This window comes from Bos mutus, chromosome 3, assembly GCF_027580195.1.
Source record: "Bos mutus isolate GX-2022 chromosome 3, NWIPB_WYAK_1.1, whole genome shotgun sequence".
NCBI classification, from domain to species: Eukaryota; Metazoa; Chordata; class Mammalia; order Artiodactyla; family Bovidae; genus Bos; species Bos mutus.
This window is the reverse complement of record NC_091619.1, coordinates 27,158,935-27,185,592: the sequence shown is the minus strand read 5'-3', so window position 1 is coordinate 27,185,592 and position 26,658 is coordinate 27,158,935. Positions and strand designations below refer to the sequence as shown.

Sequence of the window (26,658 nt, the reverse complement as noted above, 5' to 3'; positions counted from 1 at the left end):
GAAAGGAGAGTTCGATCCCTGGGTTGATCAGATCCCTTGGAGAAGGGAATGGCAACCCACTCCAGTCTTCTTGCCTGGAGAATTCCACTGACAGTGGAGCCTGGCGGCTACAGTCCATGGGGTTACAAAGAGTAGGACATGACTGAATAACGTTCACTCACTCACTCACCTAAAATCAATTTCACAAATTCACACACATACACACAAAAACCTTGGCAAAAGCCATTCATGCATTTTTCTTGCATGAGTAAAACTTAAAACTTAACGCTGCTTTCCAAATCTTAGAAGAATTAGAATTCCAGTAGGTCAGGTTTTATCCTGCTATTCATTTCAGTCTAAAGTTTATTTATTCTCATTTGTGGAAATGCTGAAATAAGAGTCAAAGAATGAAAATACTGGAGTTCTTACCCTTGGAAGATTTTTCCTTTTCCTGTTTGCAACTTCTCCAGCTCGGAAAAGCTTCCATTCTGTTAACGTGACTGGCAATGTAGTATCCTTTGTGAGCTTTGACCTTATATAAGCTTGTGAGTTCTTCAGTTCCATAGTCTTCCGGTGAAGGAAATGAGGTTTGGGAGGAAGCTAAAAAAGAAGAGGTATTGGTAAGGGTAAGATCATCTAGGTAATGCCTATGTTCTCAAAGTCAAAGCTATTCTCTCCCAAATATTTATCTTTCCTTTAAAATCATCTCAAATGAGGATTCTGCCTACAATGTAGGAGACCCGGGTTCAGTTCCTGGGTGGGGAAGATCCCTGGGGAAGGAAATGGCAACACACTCCAGTATTCTTGCCTGGAGAATCCCATGGACAGAGGAGCCTGGCAGGCTACAGTCCATGGGGTCACAAGAGTCGAACACGACTTAGTGACTAAACCACAACTACCACCACCTCCAAGTGAGGATACCATACTTTCTTTTTCACTGTAAAGAGATTTCTCAGGATTCTAATCCAAAGTTCTTCTACAACAATGTAATTGAATTTACAGAGAACAACAGCTCAGAGTCCTCATTAGCTCAAGGCAGTCTTTGCTTTTGGGGGTGGTGAGTGCTTTCAGGGACCAGACAGGTAATTTAGGCCATAGGTGATGCAAACCTACTACGGAGCTGTGGTAACTAGAGTGAACTGAAAGGTTTATGGCTTGTCCAGAGGTGTTTACATTCAAGTTTTCTGAAGTGCTAAAAAGCAAACAAAACCCCTCCCCAAAACCAAATTTAGTTTTGTGCTGCCCCCTCAAAACAAAGAACAACAAACCCATATTTCAGTGCCTCTCAGTTTTGGCCCTAATTAAACCACTTTAACCGTTTTTTGTAGGGATCATAAATAAGATTCTAATTTTTTTAATATTAATTCTCTGGTTATACCTTGGGTGTTCTGAAAGCACTTTTAGGGGGTGGGAGCTTCCATGCTGAAGGGGATCTCCACAGGGGCAAAGGCTGCACTGGAATGTCTTCATATGGATTTTCTTTGGTAGGATCTTGAAAAAAAAAAAAAAGGAAAATGAAGAAGTTTAGAGGAACATAATTACATGAGGACAAAGTGACTACATGTAAAAGGAAAAGAAAAAACTGACTGGTTCAGCTCTCTACTCTACACTGCTTTAGGGATATAGGTCTTAAAATCAGTGGTACTTTACACTTACAAACCACTCAGGCATCTAACCAACAAAAGTCTACTTCTGAACTGAAGAGTCCACTAAACTAGATGTTAGAGAATAAAGGAATTTATATAACAAAGGTTTCAGTATTAAAAAGGAAAATCTAGAGCAAGACATGCTTGATTGTAAAACAAAATATCACATTCTATTTAAGGGCTGCCCCAACTACATACTCATTAAATTGAATTGCAGAGTTTGTGAACACCTACATATGATATCCTCATAGATATTGTCCTCAGACTGTGTGTAATAAAGTGCTGAGCCAGAATTTCTTCCAAGTTCTTCATGAATCTTCTGTGAGTTCCGATTTCGAAAGTGCTGAATGTCCTCAAACTCAAAGGATTTCCTTAAGAAAGGAGATATAATTTAAGGTTGTATCTTTTAAAACTATGGCATGACAGAAATTAATAAGTAAAGGACTTGTGTGAATAATTACAAAGATGTTTTTATCATATACCTAAAAGTAATAAATTAGGCTGGAGCCTTATATGAACCATGAGAAAACTGAAGGGCTTCCCAGGTGGTGCCACTGGTAAAGAACCCATCTGCTGATGCAGGAGACAAGAGACCTGGGTTCAATCCCTGGGTCTGGAATATCCCTTGGAGGAAGGCATGGCAACCCACTCCAGTATTCTTGCTTCAAGAATCCCATGGACAGAGGAGCCTGGCTGGCTACAGTCCATGGGGTTGCAAAGAGTCAGACATGACTGAAGCAACAACTTACCACGCACACAGCCAATTACATTCATGTTCTTCTTTGGGTACTTTATTAAATTTACTCTCGAATAAAAAGTGAGCCTAGAGCCAGCATGCCCTAAATGAAATAGAAGAACGCACTAGCTTCCCTATATATTTTTAAACATAGAAAATGGAAGTTTTTCAGAAATAGACTCACAGACTTAGAATGAACTTATGGTTGCCAGGGAGAGGATGAGGGGAATGGATAGTCAGGGAGTTTGGGGTCAACATGTATACACTGCTATAATTAAAATGGATAACCAACAAGGACCTCACAGAAAACTCTGCTCAATGTAATGAGCAGCCTGGCTGGGAGGGGAGTTTGGGGGAGAAGGGATACATGTATATGTATTATTTAGTCCCTTTGCTGTCCACCTGAAACTAACATAACATTGTTAATCGGCTACACTCCAATACAAAATAAAAAGTTTTAAAAAAATAATGTGGCTAACATGTAGATCCACTCTCTTCCAGGTACATATATTTTATGAATATTACTTGATATGATCATTAAACTATCTCAGCACATGTAATCACATTTTTTTCCTTGTGATGAGAACTCTTAACATCTCTTACAACTTTCAAATATACACTATTGTGTTATTAACTAGCTTTATTGTGGTGATTATTTCACAATACATAAACATATCAAATTGCTATGTTGTACACCTGAAACTCATATAATGTTACATGTCAGTTATATTTCAATAAAAATTTTTAATTAAAAAATAAAAGTTTTTCTATGATTGTGTCAGTAGATATTACCTGTACTCCTGATACTCTTGTAGGTATTTTCCCCTTGGGTCAATCAACATCTATATATCAAATCAGAGGTGTAACCCATGCATGGAAATGGAAATTGGTTTGAAAAGGAAAAAGCTCAATGGTTCTATAAGGAGAATACTGAAAATCATTACCTTTCAAATAAAAACATACCTTTTAGATCTCCCTCTGATTTTTCCACCATATTTCTTTGGTTCAGGTTCCTGAGAAGAGGCCAAAGAAGATTCTGCACAAGAATTATTTTCACAGTATTTTCTGTCACAGTTTCTTTCTTTATATGGCATAGGGCCAGATTCAGATAAATATCTGAATGTCCTACGAGGTTTTGGCAAAGGATTTATAGAAGGTCCACATTCTTGTCCCTCAGGCTCAGAGTAAATGTTTTCTAAGCTCTTCGTTACTCCATATGAACTATCCAGAACTCTGAAATTCAGTTCTTTTTCTGAAGAGCCACAATGCTCCAAAGCCAAATTTAAGACTTTATCTGGGGAAAGTGCTTCTATTTTCTTCCACAATATCTGTGAGGTATAGAAATTTCCCGGAGGTAATGAAGTCTCTGGATCTAAAACTTCTTTCCAGTTTTCAATTTGTTTGACCCGAGAACATACCCAGTTGGGTTCTGATTCATTTTTAAATAAGTGTGTATCATCATATTCACGTTTTTCACTTTTATCCTCACTTTGATTGTGGCTTTTGGCGTCTTCATTAATACCTTGATCAACATTTTGAGTGTTGGTTACATCCAGCTTTTTGCTCTTTCCCTCAGCAATAGGCGTTTTCTTAAGAAGACTCTCTTGATTACAGTTATTATATCTCACTCCAAAGTCCTTTGCATGCCACTTATCTGGGTTAGATATACCATTAGTTCTTCCTTCCCACTGGGAAATTTTTTGCTTGATGTTTTTGCAGTGGCTTCTTGACAGTGTATGAACAGCAGAACGAGAAAAGCCAACATCCATGTTCCCAGTTGGGTGCATGACAAACAATGAATTTTACTAAGGTTCCATCAGAAGTCACTGCGAAAAACTATATTCATTATCTCACGAGTTAGAATCCGAAAAATTCCAGTATTTTCCTTTCATCTTTAACTTGAAAATCTTTTTTTAAAAAGAAAAATTCTTATCATCGATCCTTGTTGAAAATGGCTACAACTCTATCTTGAATAATCCTATTAAAATGAGATGAATATGTTAACACAGTTTTATAATTTCCTAATTTAAATTCCACTAAAACACTGCCCACCTATCCCTAAATAACTCACTTAATTTCATATGTAAAGATGTACCTGTCATCCATTAAGTAATTCAACTTCATTAAGGCATTCCTAAGATAGTGGCATAATATTATAGAGAAAATATTATTTATGGCATTTCTCAAACTATCTGCTTTCATGTTCTGCATAGTTCCTAATATTAAGTAGAATGAGGTTTTATAAGAGATTATAATAGTACTATACAACATTATTTTGTAATAAATCAATTCTTTTTTTAAAAGAAACTTTAATATTTATTTATTGATATTTGGCTGCATATTGGATCGTGAGGGCTTAGCTGCCCTGTGGTATGTGGGACCTTAGTTCCCTGACCAGGGATTGAACTCACATCCCCTGTATTGCAAGGGATTGAATTTTTAACCACAAGACCACCAGGAAAGTCCCCATAAATCAACTATTTATGAAACTTTCACTTAACGAAACAGGAGCAACAGACTACTATCAGAAATACATCTCAAATACCAAAAGTTTATGTATAATCTCAGAGGAAGAGTCAATTAGTTTGGAAACACACCAACAGCTGATTTCCTTTTCTAGTCCTATGTTGAGAGATAATATTAGCTCATCATATACCCTTATTTCAACTTTGCTATTAGCAGCCCAGAATTTCATATTGTTTTGTTTTTTAGTTACTAAGTCGTGTCCAATTCTGCCACCCCATAGACTGTAGTCTGCCAGGCTCCTCTGTCCATAGGATTTCCCAGGCAAGAAGACTGGAGTGGATTGCCATTTCCTTCTCCAGGGGATCTTTCTGACCCAGGATTCAAACCCACATCTCCTGCATTGGCAGGCAGTTTCTTTACCACCAGGAAAGAATTCCATATATGCAGAGCTAAAGACAATCCAAGGTGCCGTCAACTACAGTTACTTTGAAATGTAATTACTTATTTCATCACTAACTGAACTTTCCACATCTCTGCCACCACATCCTTGACCCGTATCAGCAAAAATACTTACAGCCACTGTCACATCTCTTCCTTTCATGCAGAGGCTTCACTCATTTAGGCCCATTAACTGTTTCCTCAAATGCAAAGTTTGGCAGAGAACTTTTCCTAGTAACTGAGTAAAGGATCTGGTCTCAAGTTCTACTGTATACTGGTTAAAAATAGCAACTGATTCAATACTTCCTGAGGCAGGGGTCATCCTTCCTTGAGCTCTGTCTGTGTGGCCTTGATTAACAGGCAGGAAGAAGTCTTGGCCCAGCTCTGTCAATGTCCCTGACCAAACTGATACATACACGACACACACATACACAATTTATTGTAGGCAGAGCAACTGCTAATCAGGACTTCTATCAATTTAAAATATTTCTTCAAGTTTGTAGAAAAACCAGCTCTGCTAGCAAGTAAACTTTGATGAGGGTCTGATACAAAGAAAAAGATTTTTAAAAATCTTAAGAAATTAAACTCACATGAGTGAAAAAACAAAACAAAACATAGTACCTAAATATAAAAGCTGTTGTGCAGAATTCTTGACAAAAGATGAAAGCATAGACTCTGAACCTCAAATCAGCTTCTACTGCTCATTATTAAAACTCTGAAACTCCTTTTCTACTTTCTGATGTTTACAGAGGATTCCTAAGGCTTTTTAAAGGTGTCCTTGAGACTCAGGTTTTCTTCACTACAGACAAAATAGGAATTTTTTTTCTCTTTACTGTGAGACTAGTTGAGGTTTTTGATACTTCTTGTTAACTTTTTCATTACTCTTCCCTTGTTAATGTGTTTTAAGTATGAATGGGTCAAATTGTGAAGAAAAAGATGAAAACTGGTTGGGCTAAAAAAAAAAAAGTTTAACTCGAAAAGTACTGGCAACAAATGGAATTTGTTGTCTATAGAATTCATATACAAATATAAATGATGAGTGTTCATGGTGTTTCAGGGGCAACAGAGCGGCATAGCACCATGAAACTCCTAATATATTAATTGGTAGGCAGTATGCAGAGAAGTACTACTTTCCCCTAAAAAAAGGAGCTTTTTAAAATTGACAAACTATTTCAAAGCCAAAAATTTTTAATGCATTCTAACTAGATTGATGCCTTCATTGATATTACAGAGAATCTATCTTTATACATCAATGCAAAGCTCTAATTTTTGCCAAATTAAACTTTTTGGAATATGACTTGCCTAACCTTATATATAAGCTGTGATTTTGTCCTATTCAAAAAATAAGAATCACCAAACCAAGAGTTACCTGTTTTTTCCTTATAGCCTTCTCACATTTGAGGGTCCTTTTTAGCCTAATTAAATTGAGTTGCTTTGCTACCCACCTCTTCCTCCCCCATGGCTCTCCTAGCCTGCAAGACATATCCCTTCCCCCACTCCTCTAGTTTCTTGCCTTGACCTCCACTATCATTAGACATTCTAACCCCTAAGTGCTGGTCCAGCTTTCCAGCCCTAGCTCTCTCCAAACTTCATCTTTAGAAAACTTCCTAAGCCAACTTATTCACATATTCGTCCACAGAGATTGCTCTCTCAAGCTTGCCTCAACAGTTCTAACAGAATCACAGCTTAAGAAAATGTAACAGCTCCAACAATTTTTAAAATTTTGCTTCTTAATACTACAAAATGAGTCAAAGGCTTCTCCAACTATTAAAGACCATTAAGTCAGGGAGGAATCGCACAAAGAGAAACCAGAGCTCACGAGAAGCACGATGGACAACCTCAGCAGAAGAAAACAGCAACTTACTCCCTCAGGGGAGCAAAAGTGTAAATGTGACAAACTAAGCATGATTTTAAAATATAATAAAACAGAATACTTGGGAGTAAATACTAGGAGAAAAAAAGGTACTAATCAATTTTTTTCCCCTATTCTTTTTCCCAAAGAGGTGATTCTTAATCATGTCCCTTTGTTTTTATTATCTATTGATTCTGTGAGTATTACTTTGATCCAAGAAATACTCAACTATAGTTTGTCAGCTTACGATGTAATTCATAATATAAACTATCATATATAGGATTTGGTGTTCTTAGCCCTTTAAGAGAAACCAACCAAAATCCATTCAGGTAAGTGAAATTCTCTGTAAGAAAGAGAATATTAATGTTCTATTTTACTAAATTCATATCTACATAAGAAAGTTTCTCACTCCATACCCTTTAAACTATTTTATTGATTAAATAAAATCTGGCAAAATAGGAAGCATTTGGAACATTCTAAGTGTTAGTTGCTCAGTTGTGTCCGACTCTTTGCATCCCCATGAACTGTAGCCCACCAGGCTCCTCTGTCCATGGAATTCTCCAGGCAAGAGTACTGGACTTGGGTAGCTTATTCCCTTCTCCAGGGGATCTTCCTGACCAAGGGACAGAACTCGGGTCTCCTGCATTGCAAGCAGTTTCTTTACATTCTCAAAGTTGATTTTAAAACTGATAAAAGGGTATACTTTTATTTTTGGCTACACTAGGTGGTATCCAGGATATCAGTTCCCCAATCAGGGATCAAAGCAGTGCTCCCTGCCCTGGGAGTGTGGAATCTTGACTACTGGACTGGCAGGGAAGTCCCCAAGAGTATACTTTTAAATGGTTAATTTTTTGTTATGTGAATTTTGCCTCAATCAGAAAGGTTGATGAAAGGGACCAAGAAGACCCCCACTTTTGGTATGACATAATAAGTGGACTAGACTTGCCTTCTCAACATAGATAACAATAAAACTGGTTAATAAATAAATGCTTTCAGATATTGGATAACAGCAAAGAACTCTGGTGCTTGAAAAAGAAAAATGAAGTGGACACCAAGATGGTCCAGTTTTCACCTTCGAGGTTCTTTTCAAAAAACAGCATAGAACATGGTAATCATGCTGAATTAAGGAAAAAGAGACCAGCGCGTGGAGGGGCCGAGGCAAATGGAACCTTCAGGGTACAGTATCAGAGAGGAGGGAGCAGCACAGAGGAAAAGCTCCAGAAATCTAGAGGATCTACCTGAGTCGTGGGCTGAATATGTACAGGGTAATGTGCAGGGTAACACTGCACAAGGCTGGGCAACAAATTACTGGGAAAGAATAGCTAATGGCACCCAGTAAGACTAGTACCCAGAGTTAACGAAGGTCTGGGCAATGTTCAGCTTCCAATGATCTACACAAGGGAGGCCTTGTCAAACAGCCAGTAATTCAGTAGAGACAGTAGGAGGTCCTAGCTTCCCATAGTGCAGTTGGACTACACTAGCCCTAGAGTGAAGGATGCTTTGCAGCCACCACAGAAAATCTTTAAAAAAGCCTTAAAAGGATCAAGTTGATTCAGAAGTAATTAAATATCCACATAAGTCAATAATTTTTACATGACATCAAAATCTAGATGTGCTACAATATAACATTTACAATATCCAGCATCCAATCAAAATTACTAAACATGTAAAGAAGCCCCAAAATGAGACTCATAATCAGGAGAAAAATCAGTTACTAGAAACAGAACCAAAAGTGACAGACATGATAGAGTTGGCAGTTCAGTTCAGTCGCTCAGTCGTGTCCGACTCTTTGCGACCCCATGAATAGCAGCATGCCAGGCCTCCCTGTCCATCACCAACTCCCAGAGTTCACTCAAACTCATGTCCATCGAGTCGGTGATGCCATCCAGCCATCTCATCCTCTGTCGTCCCCTTCTCCTCCTTCCCCCAATCCCTCCCAGCATCAGAGTCTTTTCCAATGAGTCAACTCTTTGCATGAGGTGGCCAAAGTACTTGAGTTTCAGCTTTAGCATCAGTCCTTCCAAAGAACACCCAGGACTGTTCTCCTTTAGAATGGACTGGTTGGATCTCCTTGCAGTCCAAAGGAAATCACTGCAGATGGTGATTGCAGCCATGAAATTAAAAGACACTTACTCCTTGGAAGGAAAGTTATGACCAACCTAGATAGCATATTGAAAAGCAGAGACATTACTTTGCCAACAAAGGTCCATCTAGTCAAGGCTATGGTTTTTCCTGTGGTCATATATGGATGTGAGAGTTGGACTGTGAAGAAAGCTGAGTGCCGAAGAATTGATGCTTTTGAACTGTGGTGTTGGAGAAGACTCTTGAGAGTTGGCAGAGAAAGGCTTTAAGTCAAATATTTTAAATATATTCATAAACTTAAAGAAAAATATGAACATAATGAGTAGGGAAATGGAAGATATAAAAAAGAACACAAAGAGAATTTCTGGAGCTTAAAAACACTTGACCTGAAATGAAAAGTTTGCTGGGTTATTTGAACAGCAGATTTTATACACTGTAGAGGAAATGACCAGTGAAGTTGAGTAAGTAGTAACAGAAACTCAAAAACTAAAACAAAAACTGAAGCACAGAGAGCAGAAAAGGTTAAAAAAAAGTCTTACTAGAAATGAGGGGGTGGGAGTCAGGGGACAAATATTTCAAGAAATAACAGCTGAAATTTTTCTAACTTTGATGAACACTCTTATCCCATAGAGCCAAGAGGCTCAACAAGTGCCAACAGGATAAATATAAGGAACGCCCTACTAAAGCAAACCATAATCAAGCTGCTGAAAACTGATGATAGAAAATTCTTAAGAGCCAAAGGAAAGGATATATCTTACATACAGGAACAACAGGGTAAATCAGAAAACAATGGAGGGATTTCCCTGGTAAGCCCAGTGGCTAAGACTTTGATCTCCCAATGCAGTGGGGCTTGGTTGGATCCATGGTCAAGGAACTAGATCCCACATGCTATGCCTAAGAATTCACATGCCTCATCTAAAGACCCTGCCTGCCACAAGGAAGATGGAAGATCCTGCATGCCACAACTAAGACCTGGTGCAGCCAAACAGATAAATTAAAAAAAAAATTTTTTTAAGAAAACAATGGAAAATATTTAGGGACTTCCATAGAAGCCCAGTGGCCAGGACTGGACGATTTCCCTGCCGCAGCCTGGGTTCAGTTCCTGGTCCTGTCCTGACCTGTGCATTCAGCTGCTCAGTCGTGTCTGACTCTTTGCGACCCCAAGGACTGCAACATGCCAGCTCCTCTGTCCATGGAATTTTCTAGGCAAGAATACTGGAATGTGTTGCCAATTCCTACTCCAGAGGATCTTTCTGACCCAGAGTCTCTTGTAAAATCTCTGGTCAGGAAACTAATATCCTATAAAGCACATGGCTCACCTCTCCCCGACTCCGCCCCTCACCAAACACACACACACACACACACACAAATTTTAAATGCTAAGGGGAAAAAAACTGCGAATCTAGAATTCTAGACAAATCCTTCAAGACTTGTGAATTTGTCACTGTTGATCTGCACTCAGGGCCAGTGACGTGATTTGTGGGCCCCAGGACAAGTTGAAAATGTGAGGCGCCTTATTCAAAGTGCTTTAAAGGTATATACGAAGCTTCTTCCTTTTTCCTAGAAGTCTCCCTTTCAATTTGTCTCAGTTTTAAATTGATTACTTAATGTTTTCTGTAAAAAAAATTTTTTAATCTAAATCATTTGCAAGCTTTTACCATTCATCTATATATTTAGGAGAACCATTTTAAATGCAAACATCTGAGCATGTAACTTGAATGCAGAATCAATGAACGTAAACAATTCCTATTTTGTGGCCTGTCCTGATGGGTTACTCCAGCTGGCCACAAGAGACAAATGTAGCCAGATTCAGGAAGGTTGGAAGAAGGATGAGAGGGTCCCCTCAGACATGGAATCTAGCCAAGAGAATGCTCTCAAGCCTAGGGATACTTGGGAGACGAGTGCAGATCCTCACAAGAACCTGGGAGCCCAGTCCTGTGATGTGGGGCATGCACATGCTAACCTGGGCCTAATGGCTGCTGGAATCCCCTGCCTGCTACCCACTAAACCAAGAGGCCACGCTCTAGCTGAGGCAAGGTCTGGGCAAGTACAGTCAGGTATCTCCCCATTTCACAGGCCTGTCTCTTTAACTCATGACAGACAGGTAACCCTGAGAGTCTTTAAACCTCTGCCAGAACACATTTGATTTCTGGATGGAGGTGGGCAATAGACTTGTCCTTGCAAGACCAACACCTTTGCTTGGTGGCTTGCCAGATATACCATGGTGCTGTCAGTATGGGATGGGACAGCCATGTATACAACCAATTTCAACCCTCAAACACCCAAGCGTCTGCTGAGAGTAGAGAGTGGCAGTAGTCAGAGGGTACAGGTGAGAAAGGGGCAATAGGGCAGGGCCAGATATGCCAGGGAGTCAGAGAGAAGACAGCTGAGAATCCATACTAAGGAGATGGCAGGAAGTCAGATTGTTTATGAATTGTGACTCCAAGCCCCTAGTACACACTACATTGTCCAATCAGACTTCACTTACAAAACTCAAATTCAAAGATAACATTTATCAGAATTTCTAGATGGCTACTGCACAGCATAAAATCCCACAGGGCTCTTCTAAGTGTGGGAACCTATGTAACTATACTGATCATATGCCTATGAAGCTCGACCTGCTTACACCATAAGAAATGCTAAAGAAAGTTATCCAAGTTGAAGAAAAATGATACCAGATGGAAATCTGGATATAAACAAAGAAACAATGAGAACCAAAAAATGCTACACATAGATAAATAAAAAACACATGGGACTTCCCTGGTGGTCCAGTGGTAAAGAATCTGCCTGCCAATGCAGCAGACACAGGTTTGATCCCTGGTCTGGGAAGATCCCGGACTTCCCTGGTGGCTCAGACAGTAAAGCGTCTCCCTACAGTGCAGGAGACTTGGGTTTGATCCCTGGGTCAGGAAGATCCTCTGGAGAAGGAAATGGCAACCCACTCCAGTACTCTTGCCTGGAAAATCCCATGGACGGAGGAGCGTAGTAGGCTACAGTCCATGGGGTCGCAAAGAGTCAGACATGACTGAGCAACTTCACTTCACTTCACTTCTGGGAAGATCCCACATGTCGCAGGGCAACTAAGCCCATGTTTCACAACTGATGACTCTGTGCTCTAGGGCCCTTGTGCAGCAAAGAAGACCCAATGCAGCCAAAAATAAATAAATAAATTTAGAAAAACACATTTTTGCCATTATTATCTCTAAAACTGATTGACTATTTACAGTAAACATAATAAGGTACTGTGGAATTTAAAATAATGTCAAAATAAATGTAAGACAAGAACACAAAGGAGAGAAAGAAAAATGGAAGTACAGCACTAAGTTTCTTACTTTACATATCAAGTGGGATATTACTTGAATAGGTTGAAGTAGTAGTATGGTGTAAATTCTAAAGCAACCACTAAAAGAAAAACAAAGAATAGCCAATAAGTTAATAAGAAAATATTAAATGAAATTCTAAAAAATACTCAATGCAAAAAAAGATGTGGAAGTGAGAAGAGACACAAGAAAAACAGCAACCACAAAATAACCACATGGGACAAACAAAAAACGAAAACAAGATGATATACTTAAATATGACCATACTAATAATTATGGTGTATAATAAATAAGCTAAGCTCTAAATAAAAGGCAAAGATGATCAAACTTGATAAAAAAGCAAGACCTAATTCTACACTTCTATAAATTGTACTTTGAATAAAAAGACACAGATCAAGTTAAAGTAGAGATACAAATACCAAACACTATCTAGGAACACTGCATTATCTATATTAACAGCAGACTTCTAGGGCAAGAAAATTAGCACAAATAAAAAGAGACATTTCAAACAAATAATAGAGTCAATTCATCAAGAAGAACTATAATCCTAAATGTTTATGTACTTAATGATAAAATTTCAAAATGCAAGAACCCAAAATGTCAGAGCTAAAAATGACAAATGGACAAATCCACAATTTTAGTAAGTATTTCATCACTGTTCATCAGTAGTAACTGACAGAAAAACAAAACATCAGTAAATATATAAGACTTGAATACTACTATCAATCAACTTGACTCACAAGTGATATTTTAGAATACTACTCCCAACAATATAATTCAAATACACATAGAACATTTACCAACAGACCATATGTTGAGCCATAAAAAAAGATTTGATAAATTTAAAAGGATTGAAATCATTCTGAGAATGTTTTCTAACCCCAAATGGAACTGAATTAGAAATCAGTTATAAACCAAAAGGAAAATCCCCAAATACTTAGAAATAAACACTTATATTACAAAAGGAAAAAGAAGTTTAAAAACAATGAATGAGGATATTATTTCTTGGTGTTTTAAGTTGGAACACATTTTACCCCATTAAGTTTCAAGTTTTATTTTAATTTTCTCTCCAGATTAAACACTCTAGCTTAACGTTTGTCTAAATTATTTTACAGCCAATCCAGCACAAAATCTACTGTTCTTTTCAAATCTACATTTTTCTAAACCATGCGGTGAAATTTGGGTGTTATCATTTCACCTAAGACATGAACAATAAATGATTTAATGTTCTCCCTCAAAAAGGAAAAAAAAAAAACAAACCCAAAGCAAATAGAAGGAAATAAATAATAGTGAGTATTGATGAAACAGCAACACATGAATAATGGACAAGTATTAATAAGACAAAAAAGTTACTTAAAAAGATCAATAAATTGATAAACCACTAGGTAGATAAATAATAAAGAGAATAAAATAAAATAAAATAAATAAAATAAATGAGAATAAAATAAAAATAAAAAAATAAAATAAAATAAATAAGAGAATAAAATAAATAAAAAAGAAAAAAAAGGAAAAATTAGCAGTATCAGGAATAAAAAGGGGGCATTACTGCAGATCCCACATTAAAAGACATAAAGGGCTACTATAAATAAGTTTATGCTAGTAGATTTGACAACTTAGACAAATTTCTTGAAAGAAACAAAATGACAAAACTGAAGTAAGATCTAGGAATTCTGAATACCTCTATATTTGCTGCTGCTGCTGCTGCTAAGTCGCTTCAGTCGTGTCCGACTCTGCGTGACCCCATAGACGGCAGCCCACTGGGCTCCCCCGTGTCTGGGATTCTCCAGGCAAGAACACTGGAGTGGGTTGCCATTTCCTTCTCCAATGCATGAAAGTGAAAAGTGAAAGTGAAGTCGCTCAGTCGTGTCCGACTCTTAGTGACCCCATGGACTGCAGCCTGCCAGGCTCCTCCATCCATGGGATTTTCCAGACAAGAGTACTGGAGTGGGGTGCCATTGCCTTCTCCCAGGGGAGTACTAGTGAAGTAGTAGTAGTAGTAGTGAAGTCGCTCAGTCGTGTCCGACTCTTTTTCGACCCCATGGACTACAGCCCACCAGGCTCCTCCATCCATGGGATTCTCCAGACAAGAGTACTGGAGTGGGCTGCCATTTCCTTCTCCAGGGGATTTTCCCGACCCAGGGATCGAATCCAGGTCTCCCGCATTGTAGGCAGATGCTTTACCGTCTGAACCACCAGCGAAGTCAATGGAGTACTACTCAGTCATAAAAAGAACAAAATTTGCCATCTGTAACAACATGGATGGGCTTGGAGGGTATTATGCTTAGTGAAATAAGTCTAACAGAGAAAGACAAATACTGTATGCTATCATTTACAGGCAGAATCTAAAATCTGAAACAAATGAATGAATCTAACCAAACAGAAACAAACTCACAGATACAGAAAACATCAGGAGGGAGATGGAAGAAGGAGGGGCAAAATAAAGGGAGGTAATTAGGAGGCATAAAGTGCTATGTATAAAATAAATAAGCTACAAGTTTATATTGCACAGTACAGAGAATATAGGCAATATTCCATAATAAGTATAAATGGAGTATAATGTATAAAAATTCTCAGTTTCACACTTGAAATTAATATAATATTATATACCAACTATATCTCAATTAAAACAAACAGATGCAGAAAAAGCATTTGAAAAAATTCTTACCCATCCATAATTGTAAAAAAAAAGAACTCTTTAGAAAATGAGTAATTAAATTTCTACAATGTGATAAAGGGCATCTATGAAAAAAACAACTGTAATATCATACTAAGTGGTAAAAGACTGAACACCTTTCCCTTAAGACTGGGAAAAAGGCAACAATGTCTTTTTTCCCCACTTTTATTCAACCCTGTATGAAAAGTCTTAATCAATGCCATAAGGCAAGAAAAAATTTTTTTAAAGTTTGGAAAAGAAGTAAAACATTTTTTTGGGCAAACATGATGATATATTTAGTCAATTCCAAGAAATCCACTATTATAAGCTAGTAGAATTCATGAGAGAATTTAGCAAGGTCTCAGGTGACTTCCCTGGTGGCTCAGACAGTAAAAGCGTCTGCCTACAATGTGGGAGGACACAGGTTCGATCCCTGGGTTGGGAAGATTCCCTTGAGAAGGAAATGGTACCCCACTCCAGTACTCTTGCCTGGAAAATCCCATGGACGGAGGAGCCTGGTAGGCTACAGTCCATGGGGTTACAAAGAGTCAGACATGACTGAATGACTTCACTTTCGCTTTTCAGGACACATGGTCAGTATTTAAGATTTAATTGTACTTACAGATACTGAGATTTAACTGTACTTATAGAGCCTGGTGGGCTACTGTCTATGGGGTCGCACAGAGTCGGACATGACTGAAGCGACTTACTAGCAGCAGCAGCATAGATACTGAGAGTGCTGAAAAATAAAATTTAAAATAACATTTATAGCAGCATGAAAAATAGGAGATAAATACTTAGAAGTAAAAGACTTACACACTGAAAAATACAAGATACTGCTGAGAAAAATTAAAGAATAATTTTTAAAAGAGATATACCACATTAATGAACTAAAAGCTTTGATTTTGTTATGATGTCTGATTCTCTCAAAATTGAGAGGCAGATTCAACACAATCCTAATCAAATTCATAGCAGGCTTTGTAGTAGAAACTGACAAGTTGATTTTCAAATATATATGGAAATTCAAATGACCTAGAATAGCTTAAATAATTTTCAAAAATAACAAAGTGCTTTCAAGGCATTATAAAGCTGTGGTAATCAAGACTATGTGTACCAGTGAAAGCAGAGATAAATGGATCAATAGAACAGTACAGAGCCCAGAAATAGACCCACATGTGTACAGACCATTGATTTCCACAGAACTGGAAAGGAGTAATCTGTGGCACTGGGACAAATGGATATTCATATGGAAAAAATGAACCTCAACCCTTACCCACACCATGTACCAAAATTAACTTGAAATGTACAGGAGTCCCCTCCCTATCCATGAAGGGCACATTCCAGTGGATGCTGAAATGGCTGATAATACCAAATCCCATATATATTGTTTTGTCCTATAATGGGTGGGTAGCAGAAATAGCATGGATTCTCTGGACAAAAGGATTATTCATGTTCCCTGAAGGACAGAGCAAAATGGTGGGAGATTTCGTCATGCTACTCAGAACAGCATGCAGTTTTCAAATTATAAACTGTTTATTTCTGGAATTTTCTATTTGGTATTTTGGATCACAATTGACTGTGTGTAACTGGAAATCACAGAAATTGAAACCACAGATAGGGAAGGATTACTGTATCATAAACCTAAGCCTAAGAGATAAACCTATAAACCTTCTAGAAGAAAAAACAGGAAAAAAAAAAATCTCTGTTAACTTTAGGAAGGGAAGCGATTTCTTAGAATACAGAAAGTCCTAGCCATAAAGGCAAAAACTTGCTAAAATGGATTTAATCAAAATGAAGATCTTCTGCTCTTCAAAAGATGTTTTAAAAATGAAATGGCAAACCACTGTGAGAAGTGTTATACACAATACATACATCTGACAAAGATTTAAATTCATTATATAAAGAACTATAACAAACGAATAACTCACTCAATTAAAATGTGCATCAGATATGAACAGACACTTTACAAAAGATTTTAGGAGTAGCCAGTAAGTACAATAAAGCACCTGAAAAATGTACACTGTCGTTAGTCATCAAAAACGTGCAAATTAAAACACAAGGTAGCACTGCATACCCATTAGAATCACTGAAATTACAAAGAACTGCAGTGCCAAATATCGGAGCGCATGTAACTCTTAACACTGCTGGTGTAATATGGTACAGCTATTTGGAAAACAGTCTGGCAGTTGCTTGCTGCTGCTGCTAAGTCGCTTCAGGCGTGTCCAACTCTGTGCGACCCCACAGACAGCAGCCCACCAGGCTCCCCGGTCCCTGGGATTCTCCAGGCAAGAACACTGGAGTGGGTTGCCATTTCCTTCTCCAACGCATGAAAGTGAAAAGTGAAAGTGAAATCACTCAGTCGCGTCTGACTCTTAGCGACCCCATGGACTGCAGCCCACCAGGCTCCTCCATCCATGGCAGTTGCTTATAACGTTACTAATAAACATGATTGCCTTGTGTATGTGTGTGCACACTCAGCCGCTCAGTCATGTCTGACTCTTTGTGACCCCATGGACTGTAGCTCACCAGGCTCCTCTATCCACAGAATTTTCCAGGCAAGAATACTGGAGTGGGTTGCCACTTCATACTCCAGGGATCTTCCCCACCCAGGGATCGAATCCATGTCTTGCATCTCCTGCACTGGCAGGTGGATTCTTTTACCACTGTGCCTCCTGGGAAGCCCAATGAGTGCCATATGAGAAAATTATCAGACAGGCTGGGGGTTGGGACCTGGGACACTGCTGCAGTCCTTAGGACTGGAAAAATGTCTCCTAGAGCAACAGAATACAAAGAAATTATAAGGAACTAAAAATAATTGTGTGCATAAGCAGTTGGGTTAAATAATGAACAAGATACAAAGTGAGCAAATATGTAACTGCCACATCCAAGGTGCTGGGAGCAAAAGCAAGGTACAGGGCATGATCGCTACACAATGCATCACCAAAGGGGTGGGCAGACCACCGAAGCCACCCCTACCCTCACCCTACTTAAGGGACCAGCTCACTCCCTCACCCCATCCCCCAACCTCAGGGAGCAAGCAAGGAAACCTGTTACTTGATTTTGTTTCCTTGTGAGGACCATTAAAGCCTTGTCCGAATTTCTTATCTGGCCTCTCATCAACTTCTCTATTGATTAAAGAGTCCAAAAACCAGGCTCTATAACAATCTCACTTAGGCATTTCATATGAAAGGAAAATATTATGTTCACACAAATATTAATACTTTTACATGAATATTCATAGCAGCTTTATTCATGCTAGTCCCAAACTGGAAACAACCAAAAGATCACTAAGTGAATACACAAATTGTGATATAATCATACAATAGGGTATTACTCATCAATTAAAAAGAACTAATGATATGAGCAATAACTTGGATGTCTCTCAAAAGCATTATTCATAAACGAAAGAGTCCATACAGTATGATTCCATTCATATGAAATTCAAGAACAGGCGAAACTAATCTATTATGAAAGAAAGCAGATCAGTGGTTGCTTAGGGCCAGGAGGGTAAGAACTAACCACAGAGACATATAAGGGAATTTTGTGGAGTGATGGAAATATTACACATCTTGATTGGGATAGTAGTTATACAGCTGTATACATGTGTCAAAGCTACTGATCTTATACGTGTTATAAAATGGGTATATTTTACTGTTTGAAATTTTATCTCAGTGAAGTTAGTTTTTAAATGTGAAAAAAATTTAGTACACTGAAAATCCTACGTATTTTTGCTCTTAATTTGAATGAGAAAAATCATCCTGACTTTTAAAACATTTAAAACATGTCATTTACTTCAGAAATACGTATGACATCCCTTCTATGTGGAATCTAAAAAGAAATGATACAGATGAACTGACTTACAAAACAGAAAGAGACTCACAGACTTAGGGAATGAAGTTACGGTTGCTGGTGGGAGGGATGGGGTGAAGGGAGAATTAGGGAGTTTGGGATGGACATGTACACACTGCTATTTTTAAAATGGATAACCAAAAAAAAAAAAAAAAAAATGGATAACCAACAAGAACCGACTGTATAGCACATGGAACTTTGCTTAATGTTACGCGGCAGCCTGGATGGGAGGGGAGTTTGGGGGAGAATGGATACGTACATATGTATGTGAACAGTCCCTTCACTGTTCACTGAAACTATCACAGCATTGTTAATTGGCTATACCTCAATACAAAATAAAAAGTTAAAAAAAAAACAACAGAAAAGATAAGACATGTCATTTACTTCAAAAGTAATTTGCATAGTAGTTCAGTTACAAAGCAGTTTCAGTTAGCCTATCTCCTTTCCTCCTCATAACAACCTTGATTATTATATTATTGGGCACTTTTTTGTAGGTGAAGATACTAGTGCTCAGAGAAGATAAATGAATTGCCCAGGTCACAAAGTCCAAGGTTTTCTTCTATATCGCAGCTATTATTAAAAACTTGACAGTTCAGTTCATTTCAACCTGTTTTTCCCTTGTCAAAGCCAGAGACACTGAGCTCTCTAATTGTATGCCATTCCAGAAAAAAAAAAAAAAGCCAACAAGATTTAACCTCTCGAATCTGAATATTTTAGGGGAAAACACTGCCAATATCAAATTTAAAAACAAAAGCTCTCCTCTTTGAAGTTAATGCCCCTCAAAACAGGTGTTACTGATCTTCTTTATCCTTAATAATGAAGTGAGAATCTTTGAATTAAACAGTGTTAAATCTGTTACTAAAGTAAACAAAACCCGAATACAATGAATTTCAATTTAGGGACAATTTAACTTTCAGTAAAATAATATTCTATTCAATTTTCACATAAGGCTTACTACTTGGATGCAAAGGAAGTTCTCTATTTAATAAGGGCCCATATTTGTAATGAATTGCAAACCCATGTGTAATGAATCTTAGACCTTGGAAACAGTGAACATATGATGAATAAGATATGTTAATAACTATAAATAAAAATCACTCTTTGTATTCAAGCCTAAATTCTGTAGGATCAGTATTACTTTTCTCTGAACAACAGACTGGTCAGGAAATCTAAAATGAGTTGTCATACAACTGTATTCTTAAACATTGAAATAATCTGACATTTCTTTCTCATAAATGCATTTGGCTCCCAATAATACTACACTATTCACTGCAAAACTTCCATTAAGCTTTTAGCTATTCCTTTGACCGAAGAAAAGAGGGGGCTTAGGTATAGATGCCTATTTTTCAAATACCAGGTTCAGGTGTAATGCCAGAATGACTACTGCTATCTGAAGAAAATGGATGCCAAAAAGATTCTAACTACTCAGACACTAGAAGGAACACAGCCAAATGAAAACAGAATCACAACTGAACTGATGTCATAAGGATGGCTTATTTCAGTAGAGATAAAACTAAAGATAAAATCTCTGAGAAAGATGATTCCCTCCCCCACCCAAAACAACCTCTACTGATTTTTCAAAAAGGTATCATATTACAAAGAGGTGAAGAGATTAAGATTCATTTTATGCCTACAGTGTACAAGGTCCTTTAACAATTATAGTGCTCCTCTCAACCATATGAAGTAGATATTAATTGCTCTCTGCATACTCTCCATCTGAAAAGTAGAGATGAGCGATTTTCTCAACAGCCCAAGGTTTCAACAGCTGGAGGAGCTAGGATTCAGACCTGTATGTGCCTACCCCAAAGTCATTTGCTTTTCCCATTCAGTATATTACACTGTTCCCCAAACAAAGAGTTTGTTGAAATCAGAAGAAATGGAGTACAGTCCTAACCCTGTAACTTAATTGGCTGTGTGACCAGAGCTGTGTGACTTTACCTTTTGGGGCTTCAGTTTTCTCATCTATAAATTCTGATTTACCACTGATCTTCACGTAGTTCCTTTAATATTTCTTGTAGTTCATTTCGGTGGTGAACAAATTTCCTCCTCTTTTATTAATCTAAAATAACTTTATTTCACCTTCATTTTTTAGAAGGATAATTTTGCTGGATACAAAATTCTAGGTTGATAGTATTTTTCTTTAGTTAGTTTAGTTATCATTCTTTTGACTTGCAGTCAGCATTTTTTCTACAGAATGAGAATTTTGCAGCCATTCTTATGTTAGTTTTCCTGTACATAATATAGCTATTTTTTCCTAACTTCTTTTAAGATTTACTCTTTATCTTTGCTTTTCAGCAATCTGGCCCAAGTGTTGTTTCAGTTATATTTATCTTGCTTGAGGTCTGTAGAGATTCTCAGATTTTGAGTTGGTGTTTTCTATCTGCTTTTCTTGCTAGTTATAGTTTCAGGTATTTTTGGTTCACCTTTGGACTCAAATCTGGCAGAGCATCAATGCACAATTTCTCTATGCCTCCCACACTCACCTGCAATGCTGCTTTCTTAGTAAAAATTTGAAGATGGCAGACACAGCAGATAAGTGTTGGGCCACCTGGTTTGTTGTTGCATTTGGGATTCTTCCAAATTTCAATCCACATTCCAATTCCAAGAGTCCATACAGTTTACTAAGGCTTGGCAGATTTCCCCTTGACTCTGTAAAGCCTTACCATCTGTGTCAGGGTTCCAATATCCAAACCACATGCTTGTCCCCAGGTATGAAAGTTGCTGTGGCTTTCCACTCACTTATAAACAATTCATTTTGGAATTCAGTTCACTGAAGTTTCTTTATGCACTTCTCTATGTTAGCCACTCAGTCATGTCCAACTCTTCACAACCCCATGGACTGTAGCCCACCAGGCTCTTCTGTCCACGGAATTCTCCAGGCAAGAATACTGGAGTGGATAGCCATTCTCTTCTCCAGGGGATCTTCCTGACCCAGCAGTCGAACCCAGGTCTCTTGCATTACAGGAAGATTCTTTACCATATGAGCCACCAGGGAAGCCCCAGAGAAATACGTGATTTTTATTTTGTCCAAGATTTTCTTGCTACTATGGGAGCAAATGTTTTCTGAGTCCTTCTAAACCTAATTAGAAGAGAAAGTCATAAAATGTTTTTAATGAAATAGAATAGTACAAAATAGAAAAAATCAGAATACACTGCATGTGAATAAGGAAAAATATCACTTCAGATATGTTTATTTCAGATGTGTATGTGTTCCTAATAGTTTACAAATGTATTTATCATGTTTTTGGAAAGTTTCTTCTCTAGAGACATTGAAGTCTGCCTCAGAATAAAGTACAAGTTTAGAAAAAGGATATTAGGACACCAATGTGCAAAAAGAACAGTCTAGTGCTAGATCAACTTCATGTATTCAAACTTTTCAGAAACTCAAAGGCTTTTACGTATCAACACAGACAAAATAAGTCCCTGTAAAAATACATAAAACTCAAAATTATCATAATAGGCAACTGCTGTTAGAGAAGACTGTTCAGATATTTTAATATATCTGAACACATTCAGATATTTTAATAATAAACAGTCTTTGATTTTTTTAATTAAATCCAGTCTGGACCTATGTATTGTAATTCAATTTGTTGTTACTGATTCCTATTATTAGGTTAAGAGTGCAAAGAAAGATTCTGGAGAGAAAATATGCTCTTTTTATATTTTGCTTCCTTAATAAAAATCTTTTCAAAATCTCTTTTTTAAGGGTGGGAGAAAAAGCCAAGTATATTCTCTCAATGTAGGAAAGCTATTACTGGTGAAGAGAATAAATAGCTTTTAACTCAGAAATCAATGAAAAAAACCACAGAAGTGTCATAAATGTATATGGAGACTACAATATTTAATTTATATGGGCAGCATCATGGCTTATGGTACAAAGAAGGCAGGCTTTGGAGGAAGACATCTGGATTTAAATTCTCTACAATTTACTCTGTGGTATGGTCTTGTACTCTTAACTAATTCAGCCTTAGTCTATAACAAAGGAATAAGACTTACCATCAGTTATTGGAAAGATAAAATGAAAGAATATATTAATATAAAATATCTTGCACAAAGTATGCAATAAAGCCTATGACATTACTGTCACAACTTACTTAAATATTGTATGTGTATGGGAATCAGTACATAGCCTCGTCAACCTAACCTCCTGAACGAGTCTCTTCATTTCTTTTTTTTCCCTCCACCTCTCTTCATTTTTTTTTTCCCTCTACCTCTCTTCATTTTATCACCATTCAGTTCAGTTCAGTCACTCAGTCGTGTCCGACTCTTTGCGACCCCATGAATCGCAGCACGCCAGGCCTCCCTGTCCATCACCAACTCCTGGAGTTCACTCAAACTCACATCCATTGAGTCTGTAATGCCATCCAGCCATCTCATCCTCTGTCGTCCCCTTCTCCTCCTGCCCCCAATCCTTCCCAGCATCAGAGTCTTTTCCAATGAGTCAACTCTTTGCATGAGGTGGCCAAAGTACTGGAGTTTCAGCTTTAGCATCATTCCTTCCAAAGAACACCCAGGACTGATCTCCTTTAGAATGGACTGGTTGGATCTCCTTGCAGTCCAAGGGACTCTGAAGAGTCTTCTCCAACACCACAGTTCAAAAGCATCAATTCTTCGGCGCTCAGCCTTCTTCACAGTCCAACTCTCACATCCATACATGACCCCTGAAAAAACCATAGCCTTGACTAGACAGATCTTTGTTGGCAATGTCTCTGCTTTTCAATATGCTATCTAGGTTGGTCATAATTTTCCTTCCAAGGAGTAAGTGTCTTTTAATTTCATGGCTGCAGTCACCATCTGCAGTGATTTTGGAGCCCAGAAAAATAAAGTCTGACACTGTTTCTACTGTTTCCCCATCTATTTCCCATGAAGTGATGAGACCAGATGCCATGATCTTTGTTTTCTGAATGTTGAGCTTTAAGCCAACTTTTTCACTCTCCTCTTTCACTTTCATCAGGAGGTTTTGAATTCCTCTTCACTTTCTGCCATAAGGGTGGTGTCATCTGCATATCTGAGGTTATTGATATTTCTCCCGGCAATCTTGATTCCAGCTTGTGTTTCTTCCAGTCCAGCGTTTCTCATGATGTACTCTGCATATAAGTTAAATAAGCAGGGTGACACTCTACAGCCTTGATGTACTCCTTTTCCTATTTGGAACCAGTCTGTTGTTCCATGTCCAGTTCTAACTGTTGCTTCCTAACCTGCATATAGGTTTCTCAAGAGGCAGGTCAGGTGGTCTGGTATTCCCATCTCTTGAAGAATTTTCCAGATTATTGTGATCTACACAGTCAAAGGCTTTGGCATAGTCAATAAAGCAGAAATAGATGTTTTTCTGGAACTCTCTTGCTTTTTTGATGATTCAGCGGATGTTGGCAATTTGATCTCTGGTTCCTCTGCCTTATCTAAAACCAGCTTGAACATCTGGAATTTCACAGTTCACATATTGCTGAAGCCTGGCTTGGAGAATTTTGAGCATTACTTTACTAGCAGTCAAGTGGGCCTTAGAAAGCATCACTACAAACAAAGCTAGTGGAGGTGATGGAATTCCAGTTGAGCTCTTTCAAATCCTGAAAGATAATGCTGTGAAAGTGCTGCACTCAATATGCCAGCAAATTTGGAAAACTCAGCAGCGGCCACAGGACTGGAAAAGGTCAGTTTTCATTCCAATCCCAAAGAAAGGCAATGCCAAAGAATGCTCAAACTACCGCACAATTACACTCATCTCACACTATTAATTACTTCATGAACATACAATGTACTTTTAAGACCAGTTCAAAACTTTTCCTGTGAGATCTTCCTTAGCCCTTTACCCAGAGTTAATCCCTCTTTCTGTGTGCTCCCATTACACTTAACGGTATTCTGTAATTGTTTCCCAATACTGAATACTCCTTACAACAAATACTTCTTTATACTGGTCCATGACCTCAAGAATCTTAATATTTTGGAGTCATTCTTCCTGGGTATATTTAGAAAAAAAAGAAACTCAGGGATGAAAATGAAAAGAGAGATAGCATTAACAGCCAAGAGAAGCAAATGCTTCTGCAATGCTGTCTTTTTTTTTTTTTAAAGATTTATTTATTTATGGCATGTGGGCTCAGTAGTTGTGGTGCACAGGCTTACTTACAACACAACAGTAGTTGTGTTGCCTCACGGCTTGTGGGATCTTCCTGGACCAGGGATCAAACCAACGTCCCCTGCACTGGCAGGCAGATTATTAACCATTGGACCATCAGAGAAGCTCCTGCAATGCTGTCTTGAAAGACCTAATGTCTTTAATCTCAGAAAGTCACTCTTGTACTTGTTACAGCAGAGGATGCTAAGACATGCATCAGAGAAAACTGAACATAATAAAATCTGCTCAGGAGGATGGGTAGGAATTTGAACTGCTCATGGTATTTGCTTTTTTAAATTTCTACTAAACATATTTAATTAAATATTAATACAGCATTTAATCTGTAAAGCCTCAGGATAAATTTTTAGTAAAACCCACAGGAAAAAAACTTGCTTAAAATTTGTCATTAAATTTAGCAAAAAATATTTTAAAGCAAATGATAAAGGAATAAAGTAACAAAGGAAAAAAAAAAATCAAGTGTCAGACTGGCTTCTGCCTTTCAAAACTTTTACCATTTTGGTGTTTCTTGAAAAACAAATCTTCAAAGCAAGCACACACAGGATATCAGCCTTTTTTTTGGTGGGGGAGGGGGGGAGATATCAGCCTTTTATCTCACTCCTATCAGAGGAAACAGCCTTATAGGTAACTAAAAGTGACTCCCAAAATAGCAAAGAAATGTAAAAAAACCCAAACATTACTAATAATAGACAACATAAACATGTCCAGTAGTTATTCTGCATAACTACAAAGCAAGAAATATGATTCTTCAAAAAAACTGAATTTTAACAATTCTATAAACTCTGTTGAGACATCTGTCATGGGAATTTTTGAGGTTTTTCTAAAATGAAAGAATAAAAAATGATAGTTGATTTGATGCAGATTATATTCAGAATTTTGAGGCACAAGCCAAAGACTTAGAATAATATTAACTTTGGGATAGTGTTATATAGTTGGTTATCCACGTTACTCAAAAAATTTCCAAATGATTATAATTCTTCTTTGCTGTTCACTGATTTTACTGGGTACAACTGGAGGTTTTACTTGCCACAGCTGTGTGACCTTAGGGGTTATCCTTATAACTAACCCAATGATGAATGTTTATGTTTCCCCCAAATTCATAGGACTTCTCTGATAGCTCAGTTGGTAAAGAATCCACCTGCAATGCAGGAGACCTGGGTTCCATTCCTGGGAGGGGAAGATCCCTGGAGAAGGGATGTGCTACCCACTTGAGTATTCTTGGGCTTCCCTCGTGACTCAGCTAGTAAAGAATCTGCCTGCAATGCAGGAGACCTGGGTTTGATCCCTGGGTTGGGGAAGATCCCCTGGAGAAGGGAAAGGCTACCCATTCCAGTAACCTGGCCTGGAGTATTCCATGGACTGTATAGACCATGGGGTCGCAAAGAGTCGGACACGACTGAGCGCTTTCACTTTTCAAATTCATATGTTGAAACCCTAACTGCCATTATGACAGTATTTGGAGGTGGGAGGTAATTATGAGGTTGAAGCCCTCACGAATGAGATTAGTGTC

At 37.9% G+C, this 26,658-nt stretch overlaps 1 protein-coding gene across 2 annotated transcripts in view; it reads right to left on the bottom strand.

Annotated features, from left to right (window-relative positions):
• Window positions 1–26,658, bottom strand: part of DENND2C (DENN domain containing 2C) — a 93,524-nt gene that overhangs the window by 37,369 nt on the left and 29,497 nt on the right. For both annotated transcript variants that reach the window (XM_005887110.3, XM_070367446.1), the window contains exons 2-5: window positions 3,325–4,339; window positions 1,860–1,996; window positions 1,358–1,470; window positions 409–579 (exon numbers count right to left, since the gene is read on the bottom strand). In XM_005887110.3, the coding sequence (XP_005887172.3) occupies window positions 409–579; window positions 1,358–1,470; window positions 1,860–1,996; window positions 3,325–4,148 (1,245 nt within the window). In that variant the 5' untranslated portion in view covers window positions 4,149–4,339. The remainder of the gene's footprint in view (window positions 1–408; window positions 580–1,357; window positions 1,471–1,859; window positions 1,997–3,324; window positions 4,340–26,658) is intronic.